Here is a 15,061-nt window from a genome sequence, read left to right as displayed (position 1 = left end):
ATTTGAGTTAGGATAAGAATACATCTATGGCAGTGCAGATAACATAGGTTCACATTAATCAATTTATAAAAGTATTGATTTTACCACACTTGAAGTGCAAAATATATAGTCTATATTTTGGAACTTAGCCTATGTGTTACCCCAAAGACATGTCAATGTTACTGGAAAGACATTTCAGATCAAGTTGATGGAAGACAAAGAAGAATTAAATTCTGATGTTCAATAAAAACTTTAGACAGTGTGCTTTGAATAAACAACAATAAAAGTAGCAGTTACCATTTTGAAATTTGTTTTCTAGGAACTCAGAAACTCATTTCACAACAAGTTTGACTGTAATTGCCACGAATTTATAAAACTGTCAAACAGGTTTGCAACTAGCAAAAGTATCCAAGTTTGGATCACATTCCTCAAACTGTCAAACAGGTTTGCAACCAACAAAAGTATCCAAGTTTTGATCATCAAAAAACTGTGCAACTAACAAAAGTATCAAAGTTTTGATCATCTCCCTCAAGCTGTCAAAGTAACAAATCAATCACTTAAATTAATCTCCGCATTTGTCATACCCATCTTGCCAGTTCTGAGAAACATACAGAAGTGAATATTTCATTGAAATTTTGTTTCAGATTATGACACATTAACTTTATATAGGAAACTAGTTGTTAACACTTTGATGGTTTTGCAGACTGATCATTACGATGTCATATTTATTATAGTCACAGTCACACAGTGTCTTTCAAATAACAGTCTTTAAATAGTGCATAAAAGCATTCAAAGTTTCTAGAACAGACTTCTTTGTGAAGCATAAGGTAATCTTATCTCATATATTTGATGCTCATCTGAATGAATCAGGAAAGAAAGACAAAAATGAAATTAGTATTAAACTGTCTTTGCAGTTACAACATAAGTCTTTTAAGTAACAGCTATTTTTGAAAGACATATAGCATACAACTTTTTAGGGAAAATATGAATTATTACACAAAATATTATCTTAAAGGTCCTAATATGAGCACATAGCAAATCTAGATGAACAAGGACCTACCAGAGATAACGTTTATTTCAAATTGTATTGAATTGTCTTTGCAGTTACAGAATTTGTCTTTCCAATAACGACCTTTGACAAAAATTAGTATGATTGCATTCGAACAAAAACGTGTAAAACATGTTTCAGCCTCAGCATACATACACCTTCGATCATTACAACAAGTGAACTGTTAATGACATTGACATTAACATAAAAGAATATGTGACTAATCAATATTGATGTTTCTTTGAGAGTAACACTGAAGGTCTTTCCAATAACAAAATAGCTGTTACAGAAAAGTCTGGTTATATGAAAGACAAATTGTAAGAGTAAATTAAGAGAAATAATGACCAGTCCCTTTCCCATTTCAGACAACATTCTTATGTTATAATTATGGTTCCAAATGCAAAGAGAAAAACATACTTGTGGGAAATTGGGTATTTTTTTGATAATTGATGTTATCTAAAAGACACCGATAAAAAATACTCGCAAATGCTGCCCTTTTAAACTTGATTTTCTTTGAAAATTTTGTCTTGAACACAACACCACATGCTCATCACTCTCATCCAGAAGTTGTTAATAAGCATAACATGTAGTTCCACTTTCACAGGATGAGGGGTCATTAATTATTTCATAATTCTATGGAACTGTTACAGGAAAGACATTTTTCTTGAATACAAGAGAAAAAGGTTGTTTTTTATATCAAAATTCAGCTTGAAAATCCTGAACATCTACCAGGAATGGGAAAAAGGTCTATTCTTTTCAACCACTCCAGAAACAATACCTTTTTACATAAAATTTAGTGCACAGCAGACACATGATGTTAGGTTTTTGCACCTGGATACATGACAAAATGCATGTCCCTTGTTACAAAAAAGGAAAAAATAAATATTATTTGGTCCTTTTGTTTGTGATAAAAAAATTCCCAAGTAAGATTAGATATTGGCAATGAAGGAGAAATCAGATTTTTAACACACTGGTAAAATTTGACGGTTTTATTGAGGTTTTTTAATCCTGATACTGGACAATGACTCATATATGATCTCAGAAGTGGAGTTTACAGAATAACCTAATAAAACATTAGACATGGTCACAATAATTAGAGCCACATCGAGACATGTTTTTCATCAATTTTTAGCTCACCATAACATTGTCAATGTGAGCCTATGTTATAGGATCTTTATTACCATCCATCATGGATACTTCCAACCTGTTTTTCTGTATTCCACTGAACATATCTGTCTATTATTACTGTACCACAGCTTGAAGCCAAAGCAATATTCACATCCAGGTAAAGCTTTATTATGTTAGTAGCAGACCTGTCTAAAATCCCCATTCTCAATTCGAGTGGTTCAAATACCAATACATCCTCGATAATCTCCAGGGTATATGTTCCGATAAATCCCACTCCACAGGTAGAGATTTATCAGAATGTACTAGTATACCCTGGAGATTATCGAGCATTATGCCAATATGGAATGCACGAAAAGGTAAACTTAATAATATTAATATCTAATATGTTTTATACTTAATACATGTTTAGCATTATTTAACGAATGGGTCTCCTGGCTGGCCCTTCCATTCTGCTCATATTCAAGTGGACCGTACTGCTTTCTCAAAGACGGAGAGTGGCATGTGTACCAGTTGGTTCAGTGAGGGCAGGACATGTTTGGGCAAACAGTTATAACTTTGGTCAGGAGCATGCTCTTTCTCAAGGGACAACTTTTCCACACGTCTTTACAATAAAATGAAATGTAATATAAAAAGCAGTATACATACATTATGTGACAAGTATTAAAACATTTCCCTATTGAGAAGCCTGATGACAGTACCCCATGTGTACGTGCTTACTTATCCCAATTCTTGCTGATATCAGGATATAAAACATATCCACAACATAATTTGCTATTATTCATCAACACAGATATTTCATCCATTCTGCCACACTATAATGAAACTGATATGGATGTAAATTGTCAAAACATATCCCAAATTCAAACATATCATAGCTGCAATTGAATTTATTTGTCACATATTCCAACTGACAAAGTATTGCTCTTACAGAACTGCATTTTGTATGATAAACATTACACCTATGCTATTTTTCCTTATCTGACTCATTCCTCCTTCCTTCCTTGAGCGTTAGTGGAACACTTGTATCTCCTTTTTGAAGCTCCCTTCAATAAAGCAGACGTAAAATCACTACTCACCACGAGTTGTCTCCCTCTCCGTTTTGGCGGGAAAACGGCGCCACCCGTCTTCCCACTCCTCACTCTCTCCTTCTTCGCCCTAGTGGCCGGTTGGGAGAGCACCTGTGTCTCCAACACGGCACTATATCCTTTGCTAACTTAGTTATTACCCTATAAGTTACCTTTATAAGGTTTCAGGGTGTATCCTTCTACAATATGGTTTGAAATTTATTAGCAAATTTGACTGTTTATTCACGGTTTCACGTGATTGTTCAGTTTGTTTACATTTCATGAAAACCTGTTTTCGTTTGTAGGTTTAGGTTCTCTGCTGCAGACCGCATTTATTGTGCCCCAGTTGCACAACAATATGTACTTCCAGCTCTAAGCTGTAAATTATGTCAGCAATTAACACAAATTGAATTTAATAATTATTATTTCTCTGTACTTAGGCGTGCTAAGGATAAATCCAGGCGACTTTTGCAAGTCATGGCTAAACCGGCTGAGTCCCTAAGGAGCTGTCTATCGTTGTCAGGCGACATACTTCCATCCAGTGACCTGCGAATCGTCTCAGAAGATGGGCGTGGGATGAGGTCCGCCATTACGTCGAAGAAAAGATCTTCTACATCCGGACAACTCCTCAACCCATATGAAGAAGAAGAGGCCATCTTCGTCGCAGAAGAAGCCTTACACCCCTAAGGCTTCAATCAGATCTACTGGGGAGTTCTTCACAGACTACGAGGACTTTTTCTGCTGAAATCGTCCCGATGGAAGAAAAGGACTTATATGATGAGCCGCTGATACTCATCCCAGAGATACAGCATAAGAAAGGAAGCAGGCCTCTGCAGCGGTAGCGTCAGCAACCCTCTCTCGCAGTCCGAGTTACCTTCAACACTGATAGCAGAGATCCATGAGGCACAGCGATCCCTGGACCATATCGCTACCATCTCAGATCGACATCATCTACAGTCGTCGCAGACATTTCAACCCCAGGGCCTTCATGCAGCAATTCTCTCAACAGATGATGGAAATGATGGAGAAGCTTCGCGTGCAGGAAAGAACCTCACATGATGGACAGCCAGGCTCTCATGCTCAAGTCATCAACCTCAGAGAGGATCCAGTGCTGCACGAAGGACCCCACACTGATGATACATCTGAGAGGCCTACCAGAGGATCTAGCTCTAGGACTAAGAGCAGACCTATCCTACATGGCGTCAACAAACCTGCGCGCGCGACATCCTCTTCAAGGAGGGCACGCTCTTCAGACCAGAATAGATCGTCATCAGATGATGAGGCTAATAAAGAACCTTCACGCGCAGGCTACCCACTTCACAGAGGAAGAAACCTACACCTCCTAGAAGGTTTAGAGAGACGTCTCGGACTCAGACCCTCAACAAAATCTCTCTCACCTCTTGCGAAGGTCTTCTGATTTATCATCAAGGGCGTCAACAACGCAGGAAGGCAATCCCGGACTAGAAGAGCGGCTCACCACCACATAGAAATACATTGCCTCTTAGAAGGCTACCCCGGTTCAAGAAGCTCATCACCTCCGCGCGTAGGTCGCCATACAGATCTCCACGCAGATCTCCAGGCAAAGGATATTCAACGATCTTATACCAGTGGACATGATACAGAGGGCGATGGCGGTATTATATTTTTTACTCTCAGAGATAAAATATTGGATGGCTAATGGACTGGACCTAGCGTCACCCTCTAAGGAAGAGAATGAAGCATTCACATACCTAATGAAGGGCGATGATGTGGACACAATCACTCTACCTCCAATTGATCCCATCTCGGGAAGTACCAGAGGATTTGGACGCAGCCTTCAGGAAGGCAACAAAGTTCCAGTCTCCTAATATCCCACAGTTCAGCGCCATAAGAAGTTCTCACTACACAACATGGACCCCTTCATGAAGGCACAAGAAATAGATGAGAACTATAAAATCATCAACGACTCCCGGACCAAATCTTACAAGATTGATGACAAAAGCTGGCACAGATAGACACTATGACCAGAAGGATGTTCTTGGGACTTAACAGATCCAGGGCAGTTAATGAGGCGCTCATCACCAAGTTTAGGAACTCTACTGCAGAGGAAGACCGGATGATTTATTCTGCCCTACTAGCATGAAAAGGACCACCAATTTATGTCAGAGCATCTATCATCCATATCAGCAGCATTGGCCTAGCTAGCTAGAAGACAAGGACTATTGTCGTCATGTAACTGGAGTGAGCAGCTTCACTAAGGCTCTGTACAGAGCTCCATGGTCTACAACATCCATCTTCGCAGGGAGATTGGCGAGGTTGCCAAGGAAGTCACAAAGGAATCTAGGGAAGTCTTGATGATAAAGTCCATTGATACACTAGCCAGTGTCATCAGACAGGCGTCCCAAGCGCTACTCTGGCAAATCAAAATTTGCAGGCATCCAGAAAGCAAGAGAAAAGAAATGGGGACCTCCAAAGGAGGAAAGGATTCTTTTAAATTAAGCCCATCCGGCAACTATAGAGGGCGACCGGACGAGGCAGGGCACCCAGAGGTGCCAGAGGCTATAGGCGATGAAGGGCGGGTTCGAACGACTGGAGTCTTCCACCCCAGCCGTTCCTGTTCAACCTTCCCAAGTGGGTGGGCGTCTACAACACTACTGGGAGAACTGGGGAATTCTTCAAGATCCAATTTGTATCCAACATCCTAAGAGAAGGATATCACATACAACTACAAGCAGCCCCTCCACTAACAAGCGCACCACAGGGGTTCAACTTTGCAACCCAGCGGACAGAGAGGCTACAAGAAGCGGTCACATCTCTACTAGAGAAGGATGCCATAGAGGTGATAGACCAGGACCAGATCTCACCAGGATTCTACTCCCCAGTTTTCCTCGTACCAAAGAAAAACTCCAAAGAAAAGTTCCGACTAATTTACAACATGAGGACATTCAACAGAGATTATCTACGCAAACCAGCAAAGTTCAGCATGATTCATCTACCACAACTACTACATCTCGTCCGTCCGTTGGACCACATGGCCAGCATAGATCTACAGGACGCATACCTGCATATTCCTATACATCTGGAATCAAGGAAGTACCTGAGATTCGTACTAGACGGACGACACTACCAATGGAAAGTCCTGCCATTTGGAATATCATCGGCCCCCTGGTTGTTTACAAGAGTGGCCAAGCCCATAGTCACATACCTACATCATCGAGGTCTCACGCGAGTGCGTTCTACCTAGGCGATGGGATTCAAGCTCATCAAGATCCCAATCATCTCAGACTACAGCTGGACTTTACCATCAGGCTTCTCACTCAACTAGGGTGGCTAGTGAATCTCCTCAAGTCGGAACTAGAGCCTACACAGGACCTGCAGTTCCTAGGAATTCGGCTCATCACAACAGAAAACCGCATAACAGTACCAGAGGACCGTTGGCTAAAGATACAACAGATGGTATCGCAAGCTCTACTCTCTCCGTGGCCACTCCGACAGTGGCAGAGTCTGTTGGGTCTCCTCACATCAGCACAGGATATGACGCGCAGAGGGAGATTACAACTACGCCCACTACAGGTCTTCGTGAATGTACATCTGGACGATCCGGACCCCTTCGGACTCCCGGACAGACTAAAACCATATCTACTATGGTGGACTCAGAGATCGAATGTTTGCGGAGGCACCTACTTAGCAGAGCAGTGCAAAAGCGCATCTCTATGTGGGCGCATCTCTCCAAGGTTGGGGAGCACACCTCGACAACGAAGTGTCAGCTGGGAAATGGACAATAGAAGAGAAAGATCTGCACATCAACATGCTGGAAATGAAAGCAGTGATAAACGCCATACTCCACTGGACCAGCATTTTAAAGAATGCTCATCTAACGGTACACACGGACAACTCCACAGTGGCGTTCTACATAAACAGACAAGGATCAACAAGGTCGGCAAAACCTTCTGAACCTCTGCTTTCAACTGTTCAGCATAATAGACAATCTGAACATCCACATAAAAGCATGCCACATTCCAGGAGCCAAGAATGTGATAGCAGGCGCACTATCTCGTCCAACTCAGCCATCCCCAACAGAATGGATGCTACATCCAGAGATCTTCAAACAGATCATACAAGAGATAGGCGCCACTAATAGACTTGTTTGCCACAAGATTCAACAATCAACTGGTAACATTAGTCTCTCCAATACCAGATCCACGAGCATGGGCAACAGATGCTCTAAGCATCTCTTAGGAAGGACTAAGCGCTTACAGCGTTCCCACCACCAGCTCTAATACGAAAGTGTTGCAGAAAATCATACAGGCGAAGAACCTGCAACTGATTTTGATCGCACCTTACTGGCCAGCGAGAATATGGTTCCCCATTCTCATACAAGAACTAGGACCGCCTCAACTGCAACTACCAGAGTGGGCCGAACTTGCTAGTACATCCACACACAAAGCAAGCACCACGGCAACCCACAGGTGTTCGGCTACTACAGCGTGGACCGTATCAAAGGCGTGCTTGAATAAGAGAGGATATTCCGCCAGAGCAGCTAAAGCGGTCACGCTAGCTTTACGCCAAGTCAACACGCAACTTGTGCGGCGACAAATGGCGAAGCTTTGAGACCTACGCTTTGAAAACAGGCTTCACAGCCATAAAGCGACACACCCTCAAGTGGCGGACTATCTTTGTCACCTAAGACAAACGAAGCGGTTAAAAGGGTCAACACTCTCAACATACCTAGCGGCATTGAGCTCAGTTATCACTATGAGGGGAGTGTAAAACTGACTAAGGTACCAGAGTTACTGGCCTTACTATGCTCTTTTAAACTGGAGGACCAACAACAGAGATTTAAAGCTCCGGCGTGGGACCTCAACATAGTTCTCTGACATCTCACCAGTGGCGGCTTATGAACCATTAGATAGGACATCTTTTGAGTTCTTGGCACAGAAAACTCTATTCCTGATTGCCTTAGCAACAGCAGCAAGGATGTCGGGAAATACATGCTCTAGACTTTGAAAGGACCGCGATTTGATGAAAATCGAAACATCGTGCATATGGGACTGAGATGGGACTTTATAGCAAAGAATCAACTGCCAGGTCAACCCGGACAGACAATTCCACATCCCAGCACTATCATCAGTCCTTGGGCCACAGGATACACAGGACCTATCCTTATGCCCAGTAAGAGCATTGAAAGTCTACCTACAAAGGTCTAGGACCAGGAGGCGAAAATTCAAAGCGTCTTTTCATCCCTATATCGACAGAGACACAGACGGAGATCTCTCGCACTCACGATATCAATATGGATGAGAACTGTCATTCTCACGGGCCTACAAAGCAGCAGGACTTGATCCTCCAAGAGCCTCAATCCACATGAAATTAGAGCTCTGGCGTCAACACTTTCGCTCTACATGGAAACTGCTCTATCATGACGATAATGGAGGGCTGCTTCTGGAAATCAGGACATGGTGTTTGCCAACCACTACCTGAGAGACATCGCCACTGAGGGCGTCTCTGGCATTCACCATTTCGCCCACTTGTTGTAGCACAACAATTGACAGTTCCACAGAGGCGCTGAGACAGTCAGTCTCGCCCTTTTATCACATGACTTGCAAAAGCCAACACTCAGGAGAGTTACAGCTTTAGAGTCCATATGCACGTCTAAGACAGACTAGCATAAGTGATAAGACCCAGTACTTGTAAGGGCGTACTTTCATTACATAAAAGGGTCGCTTCTCCACTTGATGCATGCATCAAGAGATGGAGTTGTTAAAATCCACATATAATGTTAACAGAAGCAAGGACCAAAGTTAACAATTGTGGTCCCCATCAGAGAAAGCTGGAAGCAAGGGTTACAGCAGCAGCAGAGCCTAGCAGTAAATTGAAGTGCTACCAGGAAGTTCCCATAGGGGGGTATGCAAGACGTAAATCACCAAATTGGAATCCAGAAGTGGCTTGACCCACCACCAAATCTGTAGGATTCTACAAGCAATAATACATGAGTCAGGATAAGGAAAAATATGTAATTTTCTGAGTAAAATTGATATTTTATACTTATCCTGACTCATGAGCTAAGCCCTCCCAACCTCCCCGCTAGGCACTTTGGATTTCCCAGCAAATCTAAGTGTCGGGCTTGCAATTCGGAGAGAGAGTGAGCGTGGGAAGGCAGATTGGCGCCGTTTTCCGCCAAAACCGAGAGGGAGACAACTCGTGGTGAGTAGTGATTTTCGTCTGCTTTATTGAAGGGAGCTTCAAAAAGAGATACAAGTGTTCCACTAATGTTCGGGAAGGAAGGAGACAAGCAATAATACATGAGTCAGGATAAGTATAAAATATCAATTTTACTCAGAAAATTACATTACTTCATTTGTAATGTTGTTTGCTGTCATAGTCTGCAATATAAGTGAGTCATCAAAATGGCTGCCGGCATTATGACCAACGGGGACGTATGAAAAGGTTTTTGACTTTTGACGAATAAACTGATTTACGTATGTTGATTGACCTGGAATCTTTTAGTATTTTGTTATATGACCCTTGGCTGTAATGACATGGTGTAATCTGTTGGGAATAGATTTTTGGCAATAGCAGGCCAAAGGTTGCCATCAAGTGCATTAATGTACTTAGTAGAGTCTATTGTGCCATCAACAGGCATCAAAACACCCACTCCACTAAACGTTACACACTCCCAAAACACTGATATTTTACGGCCGCCTCGCTGACCCAAACACTCGGTCTCCAAATTTTGTTAGGTTTACACCAAACACTGACACACTTCTTCAATAACCACCTGAGTTTCATCACCAAATATCACATTTCATCAACATTCCAACTGAGTTTCTGTTTACACCACACCACATGCTTTTCTCTGTTGATGGGACTGACGGTGAGGGTCTTCTGAATTTTCCTTTTTGTAAACCCATGGGAACGTAATCTTCTCCCAACAATTTTTGAGGGAGTGATCTATCAATTAAAACTGTAAGGAAGCCTTCTATTAGCCCTCACACTACGAATATTTGTATGATCTGCACGGACGTTGTGCAACGGTGTACGGCCTTTTCGGGGTCTGTTTTCTATATCATCCCGATCAAGGAAACGTTTGAGAAATTTACTGACATCTGACTGGGATATTCAAAGTACGTCATCAATGTATCTTTGACATTTACCATCTGAATGAAGATTTATAATGGTATTTTTCTGGTCAGGGGTCAGTTGTTTACTTTTTGCAGCCATGGCTAGCAGACGACAGGAAATACAGTGTATGTTATTTCTTCCTCAATTAGGAAGAGTATACACATTTTTTCCCCTTACATGCTCCAAAATATATGTGAAAAATTTAATCTGATGTCGTTGCTTCACTTACCTGTAAAAACACAATGTAATAAACATATGTTTTTTAAATGTAACGTCGGCAGCCATTTTGATGACACTTATGGCCATATACTGTGTGTAACAATCTACACAATCAGCCAGTTCACACGTTGTAACTATCCAAAACCACACTAGTTCCCCTGGTTTAAGCAATGTTGGAAACATCTCTGACCCAAGTCACTATGGACATTTTCCTCCCACATTAAGCTTGCAAGCTTGCACTATACAGAAATATTATTGGAGTAAAATTGGTGTAGTCACTAACTACTTCTCCGAAATTATGTGAAACGGGTTGTGTTTATAGCTCATGTACAAATGCCAGTTGTTGCCAACAAGAATTCAAGAGGTCAATGGCATGGTGAAAAATTGTCCCCCTTTGTTTATTACCTCCCCTTATATATCAAGATGGCTGCCAGCAATTCCCAACACAGATTCCCACAGCCTCAAAATGAAGTTGACGTTGATGACCAGGGTGAAAGGCTTGAGTCAGTGTAATTTTATTTATAAATGGGACAAAATTGAGTTGAAGACTCCTTTCTTGGGAAACTTAGGTGGAGTCTGTATTTATATGTGGTACATATGAAGGAAGTTTCAGCACATTATTACCACCTTTTCCTCATTCAGTTGATTTATATTTTTGTATTTTATAAAATGCTGTTTGGATTGCAATTTACCAAAATTAACCATTCATGTCACTACAGTTTTTCTTCTTCTGTAACATTATTCGATATTGATCACCCATTTCAAATGTGTCAACCAAACTCTTATTCTATCAACACATGGATGATCATTACAATCAGAGTTGTTATATCCCGGTATCAGGGGTTTTCGACGATATAAGACAAAAACGTAATTTTTATCTGTAATATCATTTGAAGTTTTAATTTTACTAACCTTGGGTGATAAAGGATATATTCATCTATTTCACACAAAAATATCAAGTGTTTCCTACAAAAATAAGGTTGATGACATCGTGTCGGCGAAACTGTTGCCGTTCGCCACATCCGTGGATTTTGTATGGGTTTTCGACGATGAGCCATACTTTTCGCTCCGCACTGCGAGGGAGTGTTGTGATAACGTGGCTTTCTATTTAAATATTGTCTGTCACCAGCAGACGAATGATCTCACTGAATTTTCGCCTGCTATTTTTTGTTATGAAGGCAATTGATTTTGCATCTGAAGTGTCATTAACGATCTCGGGTAAATAATATTGGTGCTTGTTTGCTTTTTAAACAACTTAACTTCCGGTTTTCAATTGTCAATACAACTTCTCACGGCAGTGACTGGGCATCCACCCTGCCGATGAAATTGCTTTTGCTCACCAATCGCGCATGACTCCCCCGATATAGCGTTAGCAACGCAATCGTCGAAAACACCAGAACGTCGAATTCAGCTTGTGTTGGGATATCCCTTACAATAGGGATATGGTAAACAGTAAGAAGTAATGTCACATTTTAGTGACTGAAAGTGACCTGCAAGTGTACTTACTTTCTGGATACCAGTAACCTTTAATAATAACTGAAATAAAGCTAGAATTCAGCATATATATATATATTTATTTTTTTAAAACCTATTGATTTTACTTGGAACAGAACGCTTGATTTATGTATATCTCAACACACACACACACACACACACACACACACACACACAAAAGAATTTAAAATCATTGATAATGATCATATTACAGAATTGCTATTTCTGAAATGATGTAAGTGGCTGTGATGCTTGAGGCATGATGATATGTTAACTGTCTGTAGTTGGGGACATTCAGGGAAAGGTTGTTGTCATCCAAACAGTTCCATGGTGGCTTACAATAGTATGCATTTTCCTACTTTTTCATCAATGCCTGTGACAGCAGACTCTGCTGTTTGCTCTGTTGTGTGTAGTATATTATTATGGTTTACAGATGATGATTATTATTTTTAATATATATATTTTGTACAGCCCTGCACACTATTTTCAGTCGAAGTGGTCTTTTGATGCTTCTGTACAACATGTGCTTAAGAACCATGTGTTTTGTTTGCAGTGCATATGAAGTGAGGAAGAGAATACGTGAAGAAAGAAAGAAACATACTCAAGAGAAGATCAAGGATATGAAAGAACGGCAGAAAAATAGTGAAGCTTGGAAGAAACGCAAGAGCTACCTACAGCCAATATGTTTAGGCCTGGGCTTGCTGCTAGGGAGCTACCTACTTTACAAGTATTACTGGAGATACTGAGGGGTAATGACTCCCCCCAGCTGACACATAAAATGCCTACTGTATATAACATAGTCTTAGGGAGAGACTCAGAGAGCAATTGAGACAGCAACTGCCCAGTAGTGTCAACTGACCACAACACAGAAATCAGGCACATGTCAAGCAGCTGGGATGTTACAGAATACAGTTTTGGCCAGCCACATTGGTGGTTCTGCAGGCCAGCTGGAGGGTGCTGCTGCTGCTGCTGCACATGATGTAAGGGACAGTTGGTACCTCTATGACCTGCCAAGCCATGGTCAGTGTGGACTCATCATATCTCATAATATTGTCATTTAAAGGCAGCTGATTGTACCTTTACTGGACCGAGTGTGAAATATATCCAATGTACTCTGTTACTGTAGCTACATGATGAAACACTATTCTTAGATGTTCACAGCTGGCAGAGTATATGACATGCTTTCCTTAGCCATAATTACTCATAATGTTGACACTAGTCAAAGGAGAAGAATAACAACTTATTTATGAAAATAACACTTTTGAATGTAAGTTTAAGAATGTACTTTGTAGATTAATAATCACAGTACTGGTAAATGAAACACTTGCCACATTCCTTCCTTCCCCATGTTTACTCCACATACTCTTCAACACTCCAGGTAGAGATTGGTGTGGCTGGAAATTAGGCATGTTCAGTGTGTCCAAACGTATCATTCAGTATAATCATGGTAGTAGGACCATATGAAGAACCTCATTCAATATTCTGAAGAGTCTTTGGTTACATTAGTTAAATACTTTGTCTCATGGAAGTAAGTTACTGTGATTCAGTGGAGAACATTTTGCTTTGTGTTAAGCTTTGATCTTCGGAGTTGTTTGACACTATTAGTGATAACAGGTGAATTAAATAGTAGAGATACTTGTCATAATGAAATTACTTACTTCTATATCTGCTTCTTATGTACATACCAACAATTGTAAATAAGTGCAGGCTCCATGAATAGACAAACAAACTCAAAATGTCACTGTTTTGCATATGGGAGAAAGGAAACTGTTCATTATTGTTATGAATTTTATATTTTATAATGTTGATATCAAGCTGCTCTTGAATGTGATTGTATTGCATTTACATGGCTCAATGCCTTATGTCCAGGGCAGTTTGTTTGTGTTTTATGTTCAGTTGGCCTTCTTATTGTCTGAGCAACATCTCACATTAGTACTCCACATCAAGTTGAGATTTATAGAACGTGTAGTGTATTCTACCATATGCAATATCTTGATAGTCACTGTGACTTCAAATCATGACTGGACATAGCTGAAAATGTTGTCTTATCTTATGGTTGTGGAGTTATTCTGAAAGTGTCTGAATTACCAGAAAGAGAATTTTCCATGAAATTTGTTTTACCCAAGATTGTTTTCATTACTCACATTAATTTTCAGTAAATACTAACAGCATTCTCAATAGACAATATTTGTCATACACATAAAGCCAGTGTTATGCTGGGAGGATGCCCAGCTTATTCATGGACAAGCTCCATTCACTCAGAATTTGCTAATTCAAAGGATGAACAACAATGTTCAATTTGGATGATTTTGTATACACTATTAACACACTTTTGTCTAATTTGCAGTTATACTCATAAGTTACAAATTTCTGACAGGGGTGGTGAAATCATTTAGGATTGTTAGTATATTGTGGCCCTCAAATGTACACACCACTCATAGCAGTCCTGAGTGTGATCTCATTTCAATCATAATGACATCAATATGTTGTATAAGGTATCTTTTGTTTTTAACAAGGCAATGAGTGGCCATTGATAGTTTGCTTTGTATCTACAGGGATTTACATGGACTCCTGCATTTGAGTGTCCCTTGGACTCATACTCTTAATTATCAGGGTTCCTGGACAACAAAATGTGTGTCCCAGACACTTCAATATTATTATTAGTACTGTTATTGTATTTTGTATCATGATCGTCACATTATTACAGTAATTAAATTGCAAATAATACCATAACCCAGCTAGTAGCAAACTCAGTGATAACTTATTGTCACTTGAATGGAATTTTTACAAAAAGTATTTGGACTTTGTCTGAGTCCCTGTGGACACGCTAATAAATTTTGTTGCGTCCATTGTCCATTATTATGCGTGTATGACGCAGGAATCCGCGTCCTGTAAATCCCTGTATCTAGGAAACAACTTGACAGTTTTTTATTTGCAAAACATGACAACAGTAGACTATAGTAGCACATGATGCTCAAAGCAGATGAGGTTCAGCTGAATGAAAAGAGATTGAAGGATGATGTTGAGT

The 15,061-nt window shown here is 40.5% G+C and overlaps 1 protein-coding gene across 1 annotated transcript in view; it reads left to right on the top strand.

Moving 5' to 3' along the window:
• LOC124279026 (tyrosine-protein phosphatase non-receptor type 1-like) overlaps positions 1-14,677 on the top strand; it is a 44,291-nt gene extending 29,614 nt beyond the window's left edge. Inside the window, 1 exon segment of the mRNA XM_046714818.1 lies at positions 12,587-14,677. Coding sequence (XP_046570774.1) covers positions 12,587-12,779 — 193 coding nt within the window. The 3' untranslated portion in view covers positions 12,780-14,677.
• The last annotated feature ends 384 nt before the right edge of the window (positions 14,678-15,061 follow it).

Source organism: Haliotis rubra, unplaced genomic scaffold, assembly GCF_003918875.1.
Source record: "Haliotis rubra isolate DU_JTF1 unplaced genomic scaffold, ASM391887v1 Scf245, whole genome shotgun sequence".
Taxonomy (NCBI): Eukaryota; Metazoa; Mollusca; class Gastropoda; order Lepetellida; family Haliotidae; genus Haliotis; species Haliotis rubra.
The sequence above is the reverse complement of the archived record's forward strand: the minus strand, read 5'-3'. Positions and strand labels throughout refer to the sequence as shown.